Below are 22,798 nucleotides of genomic sequence, written 5' to 3' on the forward strand. Positions count from 1 at the left end.
TGCAAGAAATTAATATTTTCCTTAAATATTTCAGAATACAATTGTTAAATACTACCTTTTCGTTAGTCCTTTAGAGAGTATATTTCTCGTGTATTAATTAAGAACGTTCAAATGTTTTAAACGTACTTTATATGCAGTAAGTCGTCTCTTATCGTTTTAAGTAACACTCAGTTTATATAAATAGCTTTTAAGCAGTAAAACTAACATTACAGTATTGCACAAGTCAGTAAAACAAATTTCCGTTTTTCTAAATGGCATTCGAGCACTAAATGTCGTGTTATTTTGTATAGTATTTCTATGAGTGTTTTTGCCCATGAATAAAAAGATACATTATTTTAAAATATAAATTTTTCTCAATGTATTATTATATTGTATAAACAACCCCCCCCCAGAAAATCAGAATTTGATGCATCTAAAATAGAAAAAAATGGCTAGCGATCGAAAGATGGACAATCAATGTTTTTACTCGTACCTGCGCACCTATTTTCTGCTGTATGAAAACCAGAATTTTGCTGGTTATACCTAAACAGAGTTTTTTCAGCTCTCATTGTAAGCATTCTGTACAGTGTTGTTGTGCACTTGATGCGTAGCTCGTCGCTTTTGAAGTGGTGATGTTCAACCCGCATTCGTAATCCTAAACTAGATACTTCTGTGCCGTCTGAATAACGTATTGTTGGATACTTTATCAAATGCTCCCTTTTTGCCTGAAAGTAAAGAAAAGTTCTTAAATATTCAAAGAATTAAATGTAAAACATTTCTATTTACAATATACATTCATGTCAAATAACTGTTCATTTTTATCTTTTGAGTATACAGGAAATTAGTAATGATATTGTAACAATATTCATGGAATGTTAGAGAAACAGTGCAACAGCACGAACATTCTATCACACTACTACTATGGAAATTCCTGGTATGCATATGAATTTTATTAGCTAATGATTTTGCTTAAATATAAAACTTTTGTTCGCGTATAAATTACTGTTCTCATCTTTCTTCTATTCAATGAATATTTCAAGTACGTTTAACATACTTCATCCAAAGCCGCCTAGATAGTATGGTAGTTAAGGGAGCTTACTGAGATACTGAAGGGCCTGGGCTCGAATCCCGGAGAAGGCATGCCTGTAATTGTCGGTCCTTTTATAGGCGGTAACATTGGTCCACATACCAGGTGCTTCCACAATGAAGCGAGCACTACTTCCAACCTTAGTAGCGGCCAAGCTTAAGTCGGCTAAGTGCCCACTAATGGAGAAAAGAGCCCTTCATCCTCCCTCAGAATAATCGTTTAATAATACTTGATGCAGAAAATGAAACTCATTTAAAATTTAAAATTAGTCACAGCGTTGAGAGTGACGCTGAGCAAGTTTCAGAGTGTAAATTTTATTCTAAGAATTTATGCAAATTGTTGCAGTTTCCAATAAACTACATAACCAGAGAGCATGATAAAGGGAGAGATTTCTCTATTAAGCTAACGAATTCTCATGAAAAGGATAAGTGTGTTGCAACCATTTTCTGTGCCACTATAAATATCACGATGAAACCTCCATTAGCATAAATATAAAGGATTAGTTCGAAATATAAATTTTAAGAAGATGTAAATTTCAAGGAATGGCACACAGAATGTTTTCAGTAAATATATGTAATTGCTAGTTTAATCATAATCATAGGTACATCAAGTTGGTCTCTGAGTCGTATTTCAGCTTAAACTTAAGAAGATGGAAAAGGGAATAAATCTAAAGACAGTGGTTAGAAATAGAAATGGAGTTTATCATAGCGGAACTGTAATGTCAAGACAAATACATCAACTTTTCTGATATCAGGCAACCACTGTTCACAGCAGGAAATGTTTCGCAGGTTACCTGAAAGCATATAAATTTTACAATATCAAAGCACAAAACTTCTAGTGGGTTATCTGAGGAACATTTTGCAGTCAAGCTGTTCTTTGTGTAAACTGCTACTAATATCTAACAGTGTTCATAAATTTGCAGTGGTGTCGCGTCAGAGCTATCTGAAGTGATGAATGAGACTAAGGATACTGAGACTAAGGCTTCTTTTGATTGTAAAATAATCACCGGCTGAAAAGTTTACAGAAAGCAAGTCTGTAATTATAATAAGTAATGCTTCTGGAATTGTCGAAAGTCATGCAAGTAGTCATCTTTGAGTTAGATTTGGGGTACCATTAGAATAACCAATCTCTCACCTTCAGCTGTTATGTAAGTAAATGTTTCATTTGTTTTACTAATCAGATCAGCAACATAAATGAATTCAAAACTTTACTACCTAGGTAGCAAGCTCACGAAGATTGCATTTTACTAGTTAGAAACTGATCTCCGTAAGGGTAAGAAAAACTTATGCAAATTTCTGTTTTTTTCTTCTAAAATAGCGGCGAGAGATTGTGCGGAAAATATTTTGGGGCACGCTATTAATTATTTTCGTGTATAATATAACTGGTAAAATTAAATAGAGATGAATACTTCTAAAATGTAATGAGGTGGGATGTTTCATTTCATTACTTGACCTGATAGTAGAAGTAAGCTTTTTGTTAAGTAATTGTTCACATTGTCATGAGAAAGAATAAATTATACCACAGTCAAAATCGTAAAAACAGCCTTGTATTTAGCGTAGGTATAATGAAACACTCAATCGATTTCGAGGGCAGCTAAAGGTCCCTCCTCATCAGGAGAAAGAAATACTTAGAAAGAAGAAAATAAAGGAGTCACAGAAACACGTGGTCCTTATCAGCACTGCACGTGGTTATAACTAACTGTAAACGTTAACCCTATCGTTAATATCTCCAATAGGAATCTTTCGGAGGATCAGTTAAAAGTATTAAAATATAATTTCAACTTTTCAAAGACATCAAAACCTTCAATTTCTCAAATCATCGCCCCTATAGAGAAAGCCTTTAAATTCTCCAAAATTTCGGAAACGCAGAAGGATACAATCCGTCACCTAATTACTCATAACGTTAATTTTAACAACAAATCTATGGGTTCGAATCTTAGCAAAAAGGAAAATGAGATCTTACGTGAAATTCATTCTGATACTAATATCATTATCTCTAAAGCTGATAAGGGCGGACAGATCGTCGTTATGGACAAACACACATATATTACTGGAGTCTCTAAACTGATAAATGAAGGCCCATACTGCTCGATTCCTAAAGATACTTCAACTTCGGACCTCACGAAAGTAAAAAGTGCTATTAAATCTTCCCACATTCTGCCAACTCAGTTGAAGAAATCACTTATTCCACCTATTACTAATTGCGCTAGACTTTATGCTCTTCCAAAAGTCCACAAAACTGGTATTCCTTTTCGACCAATTGTTTCCAACATAGGTACTGCTTCATATCCTTTGGCCAAATGTTTCCAGATTTTCTCCTCTACTTCCTAACAATATTCACACTGTAAAAAATTCTGTTGAAGTCATTGATAAACTTAAAAATATTTCTCCACTTCGTTTCATTATGGTTTCATTTGATGTCAAATCTCTGTTTACTAATGTTCCGGTCGAAGGAGCACTAAAAGGTCTTGAAACTAGGCTTCGGGAATTTCACTTCACACATACTGAAAATAATGAGTTGGTTTCGCTTACTAAAGTTTCTCTAAGTCAAACCCACTTTGTTTTCCAAAATGCATATTGTTTCGGCCACCAGAGCTCTCTGCCTGTCTGTGAGATATTATTTCGCAATGCGCAGATTGTATGCGTAGCTCGCATTTTGTTCTCGCATTCTTAAAACCGCTCATTGTAACTCTGTCGTTTTACTTTGTGCTGTGTGGTGTGTTCGAAAGTTCAAACCGCCGAATAAAGGTTAATTTTACAGTCCACTCGCAGTGATGTATTCTTAGGTTTATTAAATTAAAGTTAAGATACCGCTTCGCTACATTATTTGGTCGTCCTACGCCGGAGCTTAGAGAAAAACCCGCGCTTGTGAATAAGAATTCTACCGTAATGGTGGTGATAATGCAATTTCGGTTTAGAATTCTCAAGAGTTACGCAATGGATACAGTGTACGAGGTGAGTGAAATAGTTAACACATTTTAATTGCATTTGACATTTCGTTATTGCTACTATTTTTGTGATTAAAGTATTAGTAAAATCGAGAATTTAGAACATTTTCAAAATGTCAGATATAGAAAAAAAGCGAAAGAAAATTTTGAAAACACAGTTAACGAAATTCATTGAAAGAATAAATTATGATAACTTAGATAATGCTGAAGCTGAATTAATCTTAGAAAAATGTAAAATCTTTAAGGAAGATTTTAAATCTCTATTTAGAGAAATGATGAAAAAATAGACACTTTCGTTGAGGAAGAACAGTCGATTTTAGAGAAAATTGAGGAGGTTCACTTAAAAATTATTCGTAAGTTAAAGATTTACAAGGTCGTAAATGCAAATGGCGACAAACCTGTCGTACCTGAATCAATCTCTGAAAGTTTAAAGTTACCGAAATTATCTTTACCCACATTTAGCGGAAATTTAACTGAATGGATAACATTTAAAGATTTATTTAACGCTAGTGTTCGCAACAATCCAATTTAACGCGAGTGTTCGCAACAAAATCTTTCTGGAGCTCAAAAATTACAATATTTAAAGAGTTCTTTGAAAAATGATGCTTATCGCATTATTCAGTCAATTCCCATAGCTGATCAAAATTTCAGTATTGCTTGGAATTTACTAGAAGAGAGATTTTCTAATAAGATAGAACAGATATTTGCTTTTATTAAAAGAATTCTTAACGTTTCACAAATACAAATGGAATCTGCATCATCGATATTAAGTTTAGTAGATAACGTAAACGAAATAACTCGCTCATTGGAAATATTAGATCAAAGGATAGATAATTTTAGTGATACTTTGTTGTTGTATATTATTTTGCAAAAACTTGACGTTTCGACAAAGTTGTGGTGGGAGCGTCAATTAAAAAAGGACGAAATACCAAAGTTGAATGACTTGATAGAATTTTTGAAGAATTACGCTAGAACATTACAGAACAGTAAACCTTTAATTAGTAAAAGGCATAAATCAGATAAACCAGTGTATAATAGGGTTACATCTCTGATTACTAATTCTACCTGCTTATTTTTTAAAGAAGATCATTTTTTATACAGGTGTTCTAATTTTTTAAATTTACCAATGCAAAACGAATAGAGTTTGTTAAGACTAATAAACTTTGTTTTAATTGCTTGTCTAATGTCCCTAAAGTTAAAATGTGTAAGAGTGCAAACACCTGCAAGCATTGTTTTAAGCATCATCATAGCATTTTGCATTTAGAAAATAATTTCAAACCAAAAAATGCATCTAGATTCCCTTCACCGGAAGCACAAGTGTTTGTTCCGAAATCGCAAATTAAACCAGAAAACACTTTGAGTGAGGTTTCTCCAACTGTTTGTGCAAACAACTATGAAAATAAACTTTTTGGTGCTCATGCTAATGGTAAAAGTAGTCATGTACTTTTGTGTACTGCTTTAATTAAGGTTCAAAACTCAAAAAATGAATTCATAAATTGTAGATGTTTACTAGATTCAGGTAGTGAAAAATCATTCATTCGTCGGAAAACAGCTATCAGTTTAGGATTGAGCATAAAGGATTCGAAGATATTAGTGTCATGCTTAGGTACTTTCAATACAACTACTACTGGAGAAGTTGAGTTGTTGTTTACACCTCATTTTAATACTAATTACAGAATTTCAACGTCCGCTTACATAATAGACAAAATTACAGGAAACATTCCAAGTGTAACATTACTTTTGAATTTATACGAAAGTTTCGAAGATTTAACTTTAGCAGATCCTACATTTCATGAATCGGGAGAAATTGATATTTTACTTGGAGTTAATGTATTCCTTACTTTAATCAATGGCGAGGTAATTAAAAGGGGCAAAAATCTTCCATTTGCATGTTATTCTAAGTTAGGATGGGTAATTGCTGGAACTACACATTTTGAATTCCCAAACTGTAAGCAGGTTTCAGTCAGTACGCTAAACGTAAACACGGAGGAATTAGTTAAATCATTTTGAGATTTGGAACAAATTCCCACATCGAAACCTTTAACTAAAGAGGAAAGATTGTGTGAAAATCATTTCGTGGAAAATCACGTGCGTAGTGAAAATGGTCGTTACTCAGTAAAACTGCCATTCAAGCCTAAAAGAAATGAGTTGGGTAATTCCAGACCATCAGCCTTTCACAACTTTCTTAGTCTAGAACAAAAACTAATAAAAACTCCTGAAGTATATCAACAGTATAAAGACTTCATGTCCGAATATTTATCACTTGGACACATGGAAGAATTATCCGATGATAATCCACATAAAGTAAATTTTCATTTTTATATAACTCATCATCACGTGCTAAAAGAATCCAGTCTTACCACAAAACTACGCGTCGTTTTCAATGCTAGTGCCAAAACTACATCAGGGATATCGCTTAATGACACGCTAATGAATGGTCCCAAGGTGCAAGACGACTTATTTACTATTCTTTTGAGGTTTAGATGATATCCCATAGCCATTACTAGCGACTTATTGAAAATGTATCGACAAGTTCAAATTCATGATGAAGATCGCGATTTCCAAAAAATATTTTGGAGAGATGATCCATCGAAGCCGATCAAAACTTACAGGTTGTGCACAGTTACGTACGGCACTATTTCCGCTTCATACCTGGCTACTCGCGTACTCAAACAACTAACAATTGACGAAGGAGCTAAATTCCCAAAGGCAGCTGAAATAATATTACACAATTGCTATATTGATGATGTCCTAGTTGGTTCAGACACAGTAGAAGACGCAGTAGAGTTAATTTCAGAACTGAGTGAACTTTTACAAAAAGGTGGCTTTCAATTTCATAAATGGTGTACAAATGATCGCTCGATTTTTGAAACTGCTTTGAGTGCTCGGAACTCAAATTCTTCATGTACAGTAGTTGATACTAAATCAATAAAATTATTGGGTTTGGAGTGGTATCCAACGCAAGACGAGTTTACTTGTCACTTTGGAAATCTCGAAAACAGAGAGTGTTTTACTAAAAGAATAATATCTTCTATTTCGAAAATCTTTGATCCACTTGTTTGGTTAGCACCTTTTGTAGTTGCAGCAAAAATCTTGCTTCAAGATATATGGAAATTACAAATCTCGTGGGATGATCCCTTGCCAGATGAAATAAATCAAAGATGGAAAATCTATTGTGAAGATATCGCAAATCTTGAATGCATTCATATTCCTAGGAGAGTATTATTGCCCAAATCTACAAATGTAGAACTTCATTGTTTCTGTGACGCATCAGAGAAAGCGCTTACGCCGCAGTGATTTATTTAAAGTCTTCAAATAATTCTTCAATTTCGGTGCAGCTACTAACATCAAAAACTCGCGTAGCTCCCCTGAAAGCAATCTCTATTCCTCGTTTAGAAATCTGCTCTGCAGTTCTATTAGTGCATTTAGTTCAAGCTGTGCAGAATTCATTACAAATTCATTACAAATTCATGTTGACAGTATTTACGCATGGAATGATTCAATGATAGTTTTGTCCTGGATACAATCAGAACTAACACGCTGGCAAACCTTCGTAGCCAACCGCGTTTCAGAAATTCAATCAGTCTTACCTTCATCGCATTGGAATCACATGAAAGGAAAGGAAAATCCAGCTGATTGCGCATCAAGAGGTCTTTTGCCTTCAGAGCTTTCTACTCATGACTTGTGGTGGACAGGTCCTCAGTGGACAGGTCCTCAGTTACATCTCAAGCGAACCATAGGTGAACAACTTCTAACGCAAGAAGAATTTAATTCAAATAACATTCCGTTCTCTATCAACTTACCATTTTCAGAAGAGTCTTTAAGGGAACAACGAAAAAATATTTCTTGTTCAATTGGAACAGTCGCTTCGCAAATTCCATTCCTTAATGAAGTTTCATCATTCTTGAAACTTAAAAGAATCATCGCATGGTGTTTTCGGTTTGCGAATAATTCAGCTAAATCTACCGGAACAAGGATTAAGGGTTACCTTAAAACCAAAGAATTGCAATACGCTAGAAATGCAATTGTTAGAGTAGTTCAAATGGATGTGTTTTTTAATGAATATAATCTTCTGAAAAAGAATCAACCGTTAAACTCAAATAGTAAGATCCTTTCTTTGAACCCGTTTATCGATAAGAATGGACTTATACGCGTTGGAGGAAGATTAAGACAATCCAACATCGCGCAGAACAGAAAATAGCCTATTTTGTTGCCCAAGAAACATCACATAACAAAGATTATAGTGAATCATTTTCATATATCCCATCTTCATGCTGGCCCACTGCTATTGCTATCAGTAATTAGAAGAGAATATTGGATAATCCACGCTAGGTCAGTTGTAAGACAACAGATTTGGAAATGTGTGAAATGTCATCGTGTACGAGCTAAAACATCTACCCAGATAATGTGTGATTTACCATCGTCTAGAGTCGTTCCGTCAAAGGTTTTCTCCAAAGTTGGAATTGACTACGCCGGGCCATTTCAAGTGAAGCCCAGGCAAGGTCGAGAAGTAAAACCAATGAAATGCTACATTTGTGTATTCGTGTGCTTTACTAGAAGAGCTATACATATTGAATTAGTAGGTAATCTTACATCAGAATCATTTATTGCCGCTTTGAAGCGCTTTGTATCTCGAAGAGGAAAACCAATAGAAGTGCATAGCGATTGTGGCACAAATTTTATTGCTGCAGATAAGGAATTGAAAAGAGTAATAAACTCCTTGAATGAAAATGAATTGGTTAATAAATATTGCTCTACTGAAGGTATTAAGTGGATATTTAATCCTCCTGCAGCGCCACATTTTGGAGGATTATGGAAAGCTGCAGTCAAATCTACAAAGTTACATCTCAAGCGAACCATAGGTGAACAACTTCTAACGCAAGAAGAATTTATGACATTGCTAGCTCAAATTGAAGCTTGTTTAAATTCGCGACCTTTGTGTCCACTGTCTGAAGATCCATCAGAATTTTCTGCACTTACGCCAGGCCATTTTTTAATTGGTACCCCGCTAACTGCCTTACCAGAAGAAAGTTTACACGATCAAAAAATTCCTATATTGCAACGTTGGAAGCTTGTTGAGAAAATGTTTCAAAGCTTTTGGAAAAGGTGGTCCAATGAATACATTTCTAATTTGCAACGACGTTCAAAATGGTTGAAAGTGCAACCTAATTTAAAGGTTAATGATTCAGTTATCATAAAGGAAGACAATTTACCCCCGCTACGATGGAAATTAGGAAGAGTGCTGGAAGTTTTTCCTAGCTCAGATAATATTGTGCGTATCGTGAAGATCAAAACTGCTACCGGAGTTTTCAGAAGGCCAATTCACAAACTTAGTGTTTTGCCTATCAATGGTTAAGTGTTTTTTCCTAAAGCATTATAACTTTGTACTTTGCTTTAGCTATAATTAAGTTCCTGAATTGTATCAAGGCTTCTGTGCATCTGTTTTGAGAACAATTTAGTTTCATTGCATAATTACATAGTATTTTTTCTTGTGAATATTTTAATGATACATTTTTGCATAATTTAATATTGTTATGATAATTTCATTTTGTAAAAGCTATTTAGTTTGAAACGATGTTTCAACGCCGGGCGGAATGTTTCGGCCACCAGAGCTCTCTGCCTGTCTGTGAGATATTATTTCGCAATGCGCAGATTGTATGCGTAGCTCGCATTTTGTTCTCGCATTCTTAAAACCGCTCATTGTAACTCTGTCGTTTTACTTTGTGCTGTGTGGTGTGTTCGAAAGTTCAAACCGCCGAATAAAGGTTAATTTTACAGTCCACTCGCAGTGATGTATTCTTAGGTTTATTAATTTAAAGTTAAGATACCCCTTCGCTACACATATTTTCGTCAAGTTGAAGGATTGGCTATGGGTAATCCTCTCAGTCCAGTACTTGCTGACATTTATATGCACTATTTTGAGATGAAATTATTTGATAAACTATCTTTTCGTCTTTGGATTCGGTATGTTGACGACACTTTCGTACTTTTTGACGGTTATAAAGAGGATTTATCCGAGATTCTATCTATTATGCATTCAATTGATCCAGCCATCCAATTCACTCTTGAAATTGAATCCAACAATTCCCTCCCCTTCCTCGACATTCTTATAATCCGCAATGAAACTGATTTTAGTACCACTGTGTACCGTAAAGCCTTTGCAGTTTGTTTACCACCCCATGCCAAGTCATGCCACCCTGTTAAGCAAAAAATGGCTTCTTTTTACTATTATGTATTCCGCGCGGTTAAAGTTTGTTCCTCTGAATCTTTGCTTACCAGTGAACTTAATTATTTGAGAGCAGTTGCTATTGACCGTGGATTTTCTCCCGTGATTATTGATAAAGCCGTTAAAAAATTTTCAGATTCCCATCAAAGAAGACATTCCACTGTTAGATATAATATTAATGACCTTGTCGTACTTCCATTTTATCCTTCTGTTAGCTATAAAATTGCATGGATTCTTCAGAAATTCAATTTTCAAGTCGGTTTCTCACCTATTAATAAAATTCACCCTTCGATTCTAAAAGATTGCGTTTCTGTCTTGAATTCTTGGGGAATTTATAGTATATCGTGTCAGTGTGGTTTAAGATATATTGGCCAAACAAAAAGAGCGTTGAAGTTTCGTATCAAGGAACATGAATCTTATGTCAGAAAAGGCGAAATTAACAAGCTTCAATAGCGTATCATAGTTGGACTTTTAACCATAATTTTGATTTTGGGTCTGCAAAAATTATCCAAAAGGCTTCTTCCATAGGTGAGTTGGATTTTCTTGAGGCTTTTCACATTCACAAAGATTTAGCATGTTTAGTTAATGATTTGAAGTCCAATCCAGTCCTTCCTAATGCCTTTAAAATTCTATCTTAATTCAGTTATTTTTGCCGAATGATGGCGTTACCTCCTCGCGTTTGGTACTACCAGAGGGTATAAAAATCAGTTCAGTGGTTGCTTTCCATTATTTGAAGTTCAGATTTTGAGCGTAAGGTGGATTTCACCTCGCTCCCTATTTTAACTTCGCTAATTTTTTCTTGTCCTTTATGCTTGATCAGATAGCCTGGCTCAGTAAAAGTAGGCGGCCAGTGCAACTCTGATTAAAAACCTAGTTATAACCACGTGCAGTGCTGATAAGGACCACGTGTTTCTGTGACTCCTTTATTTTCTTCTTTCTAAGTATTTCTTTCTCCTAAAGAGGAGGGACCTTTAGCTGCCCTCGAAATCGATTGAGTGTTTCATTATACCTACGCTAAATACAAGGTTGTTTTTGCGATTTTGATTGTCACATTAGCGTGTTTCTCTTCTAGTCTAGTTTGTGCTATACCACAGTATTATTTATTACACATATAGCATACATATTGAAAGATTAAATTCATTTCCTACATAAGTATTTACTGCTGCTATATAACTTGATTTTATAATTTAAATATTGTATCTTTAACGCTTAATTAACACTTAAAATAACTATATCTTTAACACTTAATTTTATATTACTGAATTTTATATTACTGAAATATTGAAATTTTATAGTATTTTTCAAATCATATTCATATTTTGAAACTCTTTATTTTACTAACTGTCTTCATTTTTATTTCAGAAGATGGATTGGGGTAAATGAATAGGGGTATTCAGTTTTCTGTTCTGTGCATATTTGGAAATACTTATAAAATTCTGAAATTTAATGTAAAATTAGATTATGGCTTCATCATCATATTGATTTTAGCAGGAATTTTTTAACGTGAAAAAGATACAGTACAGATAAAAATATAAATATTTTATTTTTATATTATAAGAATTGAAGAAAAACTACTGACTTAAAGAGATATATGAATAATCAATCAATTAAAATTCGTATTTGATGAGGTTTAAAAGTGATACACATCCCACAAATTATTTTTACTACGTAGTATTCTGTTTCATTAAAATTGATTTTTATTCATTTAAAGATATACTTCACATGTGAAATGCTGATTTATAAAGAATAATGAACATAAAATCACTGCTGATAAATGTCTCTCAAGTTTTACCATTTGCATTTATTTTTATTTATTCAAACTTTCAAAACCTAACCTATCCATGCATTAGATACCAGAATGTTTGTTTATAATGATATTTTACGTTAAGTTACCCCAAATGAAAAAAATTTAGCTGAACAGAAATGTAAATGGAATCGTAAATACACAGTAAAATTTAGGCTTAAAGTTCTTTTTTCTTAACTATTGCTAATGAGCTGAAAAGGGAATTCCTTTTCTTTTCCAAATTAGGAATGATAAAGTACCATGTCTAGGATTAATTTTAGTTTCTGTTGAACGGTATTTAAACTGCACTGGCTTACATGTGAAAAATAAATTAAAAGGTTTTTCTCACAGTCGCTAGTTCTAATTTATGTATGCTTTGATATTATTGATTTTAATTTTCCCTTCAAATTACATGAGACGCATCATAAAAAATATTACAACCTGTTAGATATACTTTATCAATTAGGCTAGATTATTTTTCCAATTGGCAAAATATTTATCATATAAAAGCATTAGCTCAACAAATGCACTTTTAAAATGAGTGGGAGAAAACAGAATTTCTTTTGTATGTTTCTAGTAGGTTTTATTGTATCTGAAAAATATCATTAGTTGTGAAACATCAATTAACCAAACAGTAAATTTATGGAAATGAAATGGCCATTAATTAGAAAAGAATTTCATATATGAGATAAATACGTAGATATATTATCTATGAAGAAAACTGTACGTGTATATTTATGTGCATTAAATAGAAGTCGTATTAAAAAACTTTAGGTGTATTTTATGGCTTTTGTTTTCCTTAAAAGTTACTTAAAATTTTTTAACAGTATCTCTATTCCTGAAATTTGCTTAATTATTTAATCATTCAGCATATTATATTAAATATTTCGAATATTTTAGAGAAAAATTATATTTGTATGACTTGATTCAAATGATAACTAATTTATATTTTTACTACTTAAAATAAAATTTCTTTCTATTTTTCATCACAGTCATTGATTTAACATAAAATTATCTAATATTAAGTTCCTGCAACACATATGTTTAGAACATTTATATACTTAATGAACAAACTTTAGTTTCTTATTTTAGCTTATCACATGTACTAAAGTGTAAGTACATGCATGGACAAAATTTGTAGATTTTATGAAGTATGAGCGAATAAACGGAGTGGTAGATTTAGTAAAAACGTCGTTATTTTACACAGTTTTTTTGTCAAAAATGCAAGCTAATATACAGTTAAAGGTACGAGAAATTCACCTGAAGTTTTACCAAAACTATACGCAAAATAAAAGAAATGGGGAAAATTAGCGTAAATTTCTGCGAAAAGTAAACGTTTATATTAAGTAAAAAACTACTCTAATTTACGTAAATTTTTACTAAAATTTACTAAATAAAAATAACTGGGAAGATTTACGGATATACAATAAATATACATAAATACGTAAAATATTGACATTTACGTGTATTATACGTAAAAGCTACGAATAAAGCAGTATCTTTCGCATGAGTATTTATAGATGTTATGTATAACTTACGTGTATTGTAATGTAAAAATATGTGCAAAATCTATTATTTTTTCCCGGAAAAATTTCATGATATTTTTACCTTCAAGTTTTATGTTTTTTATACGAAAGGCCATTCTAAAATTTCACGAATTTTTAGCATGCAGTTGATGAATGCATGCCGCTTGGATTCCTTTTCTAATATACAATAGCGACAAAAATAAACGAATGAAATATGACGAAAATAATATTTTCAATTCTTCATTCTTAGCAATGAAATGATACAAAATTTATCTCACAAAATATGTTAGATTTACGTGAGCAAAAAAGACTGTAGTTAAACATCCGTTTGGATAAAGGTCATCCTCCTTTAGAAGTAGCAAAATAATTAGAAGGAAACACGCTTCGATTTGAAAAATCGCAGAGCCTTTCGGATGGCACTATTAACCCTTCGGCGATTGCGAGATTAAGCAATTTTTTCTTCCCAAATAGGCGCTATGTCTGTCAGCCGTATATTTGTAATGCGCGCTGTGTTCGTTTAGGCGGCACACTACGGCGCGTAACTGGAATGCAAGCAGAGCTCGTTGACGACCATCAAAATATTAACAGGTAGTTTAATGCATATGCTTAAACAGCACTAACATATGTTTAAACAACCTTTGTACCGCTATATGTAGGTAATTTCTGTTAACTCTGGTAAATGTACACAAATAAGTATAGTGTTACATGTTAGCTACTCGGTTACCGGTAGTGGCCTAGTATATGCTAATGACAGTAATACCGTATTTACGGGCTTATGTTTCTCGCTTTTTACTAATTGTATCTTATGAAAATCGATAGGAAAAAGTTATGTAAATAATTTAATATTCGAAGGACGTAGAGTAAGAGCATAAGAAATGGAAAGTACTTATGGATAAAATACCAGTAACTATCATAATATTATTTATTTAAAAGAAACCTGGATTCCAATAGGAATGCACAGTAATAATTAACATTACCAACATCTAATAAGATATATTTATGTCTACTTCCTGTTTCTTGAATCTATCCCGTTCTTTTGTATCTTTCACTGTTATACTTTCTAGGTCTCACATCATTTGATGCTGCTGAAACTGCCGTCTGTGTGGTCTGCTACCGCTTGAAAGTCGTTGCTATCGTCATCATTGTCATTGCTTTTCTTCACCATTCAGTCTGTCTTTTCACGTGCAATGATCTTCAATACCATCATGAGCATTAGACACATCGTCTTCTTGAAGCTTTTCACTATTATTATTTCATTAGTCACAGCCCATGCACCAAAAACCCAAAAGCAAATCAATTACTAAAGCGAAAAAAATTACTCCGCGTACTAATCCCTTTTTAAATTTAGGAAAGACCATTTTCTGAGCGCTTTGAAGAAGTAAAAAAATTCGTGGATACTTAAAAAAATTTCAGAACATTGTTCTAAAACCCTAAGAAGAAAATTTCTATAAAAAAGGTTCTTGCACTGTTTAGTATATATATAAGCACTACTATTTGATAAATAAAGACCATATATTGTATAGCTAAGAAAGTGTAAGTTTCTTTAGTGGATTGTTAATTAAAGAATGAGTCACTTTGTAATTAAAGAATGTGTAATGATCACACTGTTCAGGATTATTTAAACGTAAACACCGATTTATAATAGTAACCAGATTATAGTACAATAGTATTGTCATTAGTTTTCCTTAATATGCTGTAAGTTAATCCTCATATTGCCACTCTTGTTAATGTATTTCTTAATATTATATGGGTAAGTATTTCTTTCTTTTGCTACTGAAAGGATAAGCAACTTGACAGCTCATCTAGCATTAGCAAAAGCATCAGCCTAATTATTTTTCCCTTCTTCGATGCTACGTAGCTAAATCTTTGCATGAGTGGTGTACTTACAACATAGTGTCATGTATAAGAATAGCTTTAGTGATATTTTCAAAGAAACGCATTTTTAATATATCACGATGTAGAGACATTAGGCTATTTCGAGGCCGGAGAGATGAAAAATGAGCAAACGCCTTCGCCGGGAATCGAACCACGGACCTCTGGAATACCGGCCTAGCGTGCAGAACCACTACACCACGAAGGCTCGCTAGGAAAGTGGGAGAAATACCTTATAACGATACCGAATAATGCATGATGAAGTTCTTTAACTGTTGATGTATACTATATTTATATACTACAGTAATTGCGAAAGCACCGCCTTCGAATTGTCAGCATATTATGTATCACAATTGCGTAACTGTTTGTTCTCTGTTCAGATGGCAATTTAATTCGGCACAACTCTAGAAGCCCTTTGGATTGCGCCATGTCTAGTTTTACTGTAAGATAGTCTTTGTTATCTAAAAAGGTAATGAGTTTTTCCTTCGTTACTTTTATTTTTGTGCCTTTACGATACAATAAGTAGTACTAAATAAATCATTATATGTTGATCAGTGTGCCTCCGTTATTGTAGATAAACTTCTCAATACACTTAATGTCAATTCAGTCGTGCACTCTTGCGGACGCAGACTACAGAATTAGTCGAATTCTAATACTTATGTCACACAAAGTGCATTAAATACACCTCAAACTGCTTTAGTATAACTACTAATGCACGTTTGCATCCTTCGTCAATATGGAGGTTGTTGGGGTCTGGGGATTAGGAGAACGGACTTGGGTTCCAATTCCGGTTAATACACAAGTATTTGGTATTCTCTTCCTCTTTTGCTGATACAATCTTAAGTCTCTCTTTCTTGGTAAAGAGACGAAGTGAATAACACCCTTGAAAAACCTTCAACCGTTGAATAGAAAGAAATGCAATTTATAATACATCATGCAATGTGTATAACAAAGCAGATAGACATATATCATGTACATACGGCTGTGAAAAAAATTTTACCTGAGCGAACTCATTTAGAGTTTTTTCTTACTTACTAATTTTAGATGCTGTAAACATCGAAATATAAACAATTCAGGGCAAACTTTTGATTTTTTGTTAGAATAAGCATATCAGAAAACAAAGTATGCTTAGATCAAGGAAGTGGGTAATTAAATACTAAGTTGAATAAACTAGTTCAAATCTACGCTTGAATGAGGAATAAATAGCCTGTTAATTTAATAATAGATGTAAATACTAGCTAAAATAGCAACTTGACTTTTTTTTGGATTAGAATAATGCGAGATGTATTTTCTAAGAATGATTTGTATTAAAGCTTTTCTAATATTAACTCATATTAATGTTATGCTCCATAAGGTCAGCTGGTTTCACTTAATGATCCACAATCATTTGATTTGGCTAATAATAATAGTATATTATAATAACATGATTTCCAATTAAATACTCACTTCCATGTCGTTGACGAACCATCGAATATGCACAGGTATAGGTGATCTAGCTGATGAGCAATTTATGTTCACTAAGTCCCCAACATAGTAAAATTGAAGGTTCCCTTCTATAACAGGGCCTTTTTGCCCTGGAGCAGAATGAGATACTGAAAGAGAGGAACACTAAGGTAAAATATTTATTTATACAAAGTAAAGATGTTCAGTGATAATATTCAGATTTTCTTCCTTAAATACTATTTATTAAAAGCCGTTTTATTTAAATATTTGAAGATATTAAGAATTAGAGATAAAGAAAACAACAAGAGTATTTTATGTTTCACTGAAGTGTGCTGAATTTCAGAAAAACTAAAGAATGTGAATCAATTTCATTATTTGTGTTGAAAATTTTTGTGTCCATTGAAATTTGGACATTTGAATCATAATTAAATTAGAAACCAAACAAGCATTTAATGGCAGTCTATATACTAACTTACGTGCAATTCTAAAGTTACTAAAATTTGCATTCTTTAAAGTGAAAGCAAATTCTGGCTAGATAAGGACAGTATATTAGCGAATTTTTAACACCTTTGTAAAATTAAATCATTGAACGGTCAACATTATTTTCCAAATGCGCAATCCTTTTAATTTTAAACTGCTCTAATAGTCTTCCCAGTCTTTATTTTATATAAGCAAATCAAAAGTATTTTCATGACTGTTACTTGCACCCTTATCTTTTAAGGTAAGTTTCAATAATTAAAAGCTCATCTTGCATTTTCGAATATAGGACTTTAAATTACAGCATATATATTATATGTAAGCCAAGAGTTCAATTAGAATGCAATGAAATATATGTGTAAATTAGAAATAGCATTTTTAACTTTTAATTTATGTTTCCAGCGTTAGGTTTTTATTTCATGAAATTAAATTACTACTTTACATATTACTTCTTATTTTGAAAATCTCAAAAACTATTTTGTTTGATTTTCTATTGTATGAACGTTTTATACCATATAAATAGTGATTTACAGCCTATTATAAAAGTACAAGGGAATTAAATTTTTATGGATTTGTTATAACTGCAAAGTATAATTTAAAAATATCGCATTGTATAAAAGTCAGGAGTTACTCAATTTTAGTTTTCCAGTCTTAAATACTAAAAGGTTATATGCATTTCTTAGTCACATTGTCACGAAGAAATTTATGCAGCGTTTTCTTTAAACCCCTGCTAATTTAGATATGAATTTTACTTAAGTTTCTACGAGAGTACAGAAGATCTCGTAGCATTCACTATTTGAAATCATATTATCGCAACACTGCAATAATTTAAGATATTAATACGCTTATATGTTGCAGAGTACCTATTCGGATAAAAAAAACGACGCCTGTAATGAATTTAAAATTTTCAAATCGAAAAGGTTATAAAATACTTTTTGATAAATTGCAAATGACTGTGCGATAATATAAATAGTAATATAATTAATACAGAAACTGCTATCTTAACAACTACAAGCAATTTTTATAATTTAGTTTTTCTTGATTATAATGCAGCAAAATCCTCAGCGATATTTGTAAAATCTATTTGATCACTTAATTCATATCCTTCAGAACAAAGTTTTAAGTTTGAAAGCTTTACTTGACTAAGTGAAGACATAATTTTTGACTGCTATCTGGAAGCTAATCTTGGGGCAAGCAGCAAGAGCTGGAAACTTTAAAAATATTCTTATTGCAACTTCCGAATTCAAATACGATTGAATTAAACGGTATTTGTGAATTAACATTCCAGATATATGAACAGCGTAGATTTTAAAAAGATATATTTATAATAAATTTTGTATCATTAACATCATTCGGATATTTAAGTTAAAAGTTTGATTTAAGTTTTGAAATTAAAGAGTCTATTCATTTCTTTCAGTTCTACAACGGAAAGTAAATGTTCTTCTAAAACACTAGACATTTTATCAAATAATTCTTCACGCATTATAATAAAACTTCCTTTTTTTGTCAATTCAATTGCTATATTCACCTTTAACGCTAAATTTTCATGCTTCTCAAAAGTATTTTTGCTCAACTGATGTAAAAAAGAGATAAGTACTCTATTATGTTTTTTATCTGCTTAGCTCAGTATGATAAAATAACTGAAGAGCTATCCACTCAAGGGAAAGCATGCCTTTATGGAAGACTTTCTAAGGCAGCTTAGCTCATATTCACATTATACATGAGAAACATCAGGTAAACCTAAGCCGCCAGCCTGCTCTCTGAGATTTGAACATGCGTTAATTCATCTATTAAGCATACAGCTTTATGTACAATTACAAATTTCGATTTTAATTATTTATTTATTTGTTCTGTTTCTTGCAACATTAAATTCCGTTTAGATAATGGACATAAATTTTTTAAGCTGATTTGCTTCAAGATCCTATTATTTTCAACGCTTTCTCATTTAATGTCTCATAGAAATTTGATATATTTATACAAAACTTAGGCAATAATAGCCTGTTGATATTTTTATAAAAATGTAGTACTGATTTTTCTATTACACTTTAAATAGTAAATCGTTTTAAACTGTGAACAATTAAATAAGTGTTTGAAGTGAAGCAGTCGATGATTACCTCTCTGAGGGAGTGATGACTTCATGAAGAACTTTCTAAAGGAGCTAAAGAAAACTAGAAATACGTTCACGCAAATCAGCCTGAAGTTGAACCTGGATCGCTCAACTTGTATACAGAATTCTTGTCTATTTATGAGCAAGTAAGCCTTTGATTACAACTATTCCCTAAGAACCTTAAATAATTACCGAATATTACGGACTTTTCTGGTCACTTTGATTTTGTTTTAATTATTAATTTAAGTATTGGCAACGTCAATAACTCTGAAATAATTTTATTACCACAAGTACAAATCCTTACAGTCCCTCAATATAATTGCTTACCATGTCTATCACCTTCTTCCAAATTACTGACAAATTCAAGCTCCTAAAATTGAATATTTTATTTTTAGGAAGATTCGTGAATAAATTTCTGCTGATACAATGATTCCTATCAGCTGATTTTCGGCTTTACATTTTGAAAATAAACATCTATACTTCTAATTTAAGTTGCTTTGCAAATGAATCATAAAATATAAAAATATTCTTAATAAAATTTCAAATCCGTATGAGATTTATATGTTATGTAAAAAAAAAAAAAAAAAAAAAAGAAAAATGCATACTACAGTTTCATTTAAGCTATGCATATGCCTTGAATTTTAAACTACCTTTACATGGACACTCAGTTTTCTTAAAAATAATATATTGTAGTTGTAGCTTGCTGTTTGAATAATATAAGTTCATTATTTTATGTATATGTAAATATTACCAAATATTTTTCGACGAAAGGAAAAGTAGAACTTCTTCCTCTAATAAAGATTACATACTTTATTCTTTTAAAGAAAGAGCAATAAAAGCGCATAGAAAATTTTGAGGAGTGTTTTTACTAATAATTCAGACATTTTCTTTCATAACCACATATATCTCTCCTAATTTCTACGAAGAAGTGACATGTTTATTCGAAGATTAAGTAGGAATTTTAGGGTGCTGGAAGTACTTTTTACTTAATATTATAAAGAAAACTGCTTATAAACTTTAAAGTTAAACCCATTTCAACAATATAGAATTGATATTTCCGCCCCCCCCCACGCAGACTGCAGCTATATTTTGAGACAGCTAACACATCCATTTCAGCTATTAACTGTTTTTATGCGCTTAAGTTATATTTCCACTAAATATTAAAAACTGCTAACAATCAATGAACGTAATGAGAATAAGCTATAATCCCTTAAGAGCTTGTTTGATTTAAAGACCCTAAAAGTATGCAAATAAAATGCTTTTAAAATATATTATATGTCAAGAGCTATAAAATATTCTAAAATCCCACATATATACTTTATTGCTAAATGTTTATTATTAGCAATACGTTGCGTTTTAATGCAAAATATTTATGGTATTTTGGTATGACATTTCTAGCTATTAAATATGGTAGTTTAAGCAGAATAACTTATTGACTTTCTAATTTTAATGTTTTCTAAGTTCAGAGTTTTGAAGGGAACATCCTGAAGTGATTTCCATCAACAGATCCCTCGCGTGATTAACTTACATTGCTTTATGATGTGTGTATAAATTTTAATAGCTGATGAAAGGAAAATAAAGTATACACAGCCCGTTGTTGTTGTTTGCTTTCGAACTTAACTACAACTCATAAATTTACAGGAAAGACTTAAAACATCATTAGGACCTATAATTAATATTTTCTTTATACCTTCAGTTATTCAATTCACCGTTGAATATAGCACTCACACATTTCAAATGTGTGACTTCCATTAAACGCAAATTCTCCCAATAAACGAATTAAAAAATATTTATAAATGTTTGTTAGGTTGAAAAGTTCCCAACGATTTTTTTCTCTTTCGTAAAACTGGGTATGCTAGAAATATCAAAAATGAAAGTTTTTGTAGTTAGTTATGAATGCTTTGATTTTACGTTGATTCTAGTTTATTTTATCTTTTATTATAATGAAATGGACATAAATGTATTACAAAAATTTCTATGTTAGATAACCAGTGTAACCTCAGAAACTTGTTTTCAAGAATTTGAAATTTATTCGGGTTATTTTTCATCCCACTGGCCTCCTTGTAGCCTTGAGGTACTAGAAAGGAATGGAAAATCTTCTGAATAATTCCATAGGCTTTACCTTTGACATTATTAACATGCGTTGATCATGTCAGGAATCGATTTAATGTTACTCCTAAATACTTGGCTGAGTTAATGACAGAAACCTGCTTTCCAAAAAGAATTAATTTGAAATTTAAGGGTTCTTTGATATTGCATCCGCTTGTTATTAGGATCTGTTAATTTTTCGGGTAATTTCTTCTTTTCCATTTCTTACATTACAGCCAGGTCGAGAGCGAAGCAGGCTACCATGGTGTTATGATCGTCAAAGAATTTTGGAACATCATTTGAGTAGATCAGGTACAGGAACGGCCTGAGGATAGACCCTAGCCGAAAACTGGCGTAGAATAGATGATGATTTGAGGTGACGTCTTACCGACGAAGCCCTATTCTCAAGGAATGATTCTATGATGATTGCTTTTTTCGAGGGATATTCATCAAACAGAAGAGAAGAAAGGTGTACTTAAATAAGAAATGTACTCGAAAAACTTTAAAAAAACTGACTGACACTTCATTCGAGAACTAAAAAATAACACCTGTGCTAACGTATTGTGAAGGGAAGCAGTAAAGACAAGGGTCTAGCTGTTGTACGTGTAAACAAGTTCTTTACTCTGTGCTTGAATCAATCTCGCTATCTTATTCGGCACTGCGAAAGGTTTTCGAAAAAACTTATGTTTCTGCTAGCAGATCACACCAAAAATGACCTTTGCTAATGCCAGCAAGATGTAAAAGAAGGGTTAGAACATGCCAGAGGCAAAAATGCTGCCTCACAATTAAATTACAACAATGAAAGGCAGATAAGATGCATTAGTAGGTGACCACCATTTGGTAGATGACCTTGAAAGGTACACTGGTAAGTAATGGCATTGGATAATGTATTTGTTACATTGTTCTTCACAGGAAACATGCGTAATTTAAAATAGCTATTAAAAGGGAAGAGCAGCTGTTTCCATCGATTGCCTGCTTTCATTCTAAGTACTAGGCAGATGAGTAGAAAAAAACCTAAGATAAATCTAAAAGCCCCAAATTATGAACAACATGTGTCGGTCGCAAAGTCAGCTTTCCCCAGGGAATTTCGTGTGCTGCAACATCAAAGGCTGCTACTGAAGCAACTGGCTCGTTCTAAATTAATTGAAAGAACTGCGGAAAATAATCTTTTACTGCGAACGAAAGTCTCATCTCTCGCGATCGAGAGCAAAATTTGAAATCGTGACAAATAACTTATATTCTTTGAACAATTACAGTTTTTAT

General features: G+C 32.4%; 1 protein-coding gene across 2 annotated transcripts in view; it reads right to left on the reverse strand.

Moving 5' to 3' along the window:
• LOC118200328 (uncharacterized) overlaps window positions 1-22,798 on the reverse strand; it is a 727,671-nt gene that overhangs the window by 41,664 nt on the left and 663,209 nt on the right. The window contains exons 6-7 of one of the 2 annotated variants that reach the window (XM_085808107.1): window positions 16,867-17,012; window positions 523-704 (exon numbers count right to left, since the gene is read on the reverse strand). In XM_085808107.1, coding sequence (XP_085664233.1) covers window positions 523-704; window positions 16,867-17,012 — 328 coding nt within the window. Of the gene's footprint in view, window positions 1-472; window positions 705-16,866; window positions 17,013-22,798 lie in introns of both variants that reach the window. The other variant, XM_085808106.1, reaches the window with a different exon arrangement.

Source organism: Stegodyphus dumicola, chromosome X1, assembly GCF_044657685.1.
Source record: "Stegodyphus dumicola isolate Sdum_Otavi_A_Nest chromosome X1, ASM4465768v1".
NCBI lineage: Eukaryota > Metazoa > Arthropoda > Arachnida > Araneae > Eresidae > Stegodyphus > Stegodyphus dumicola.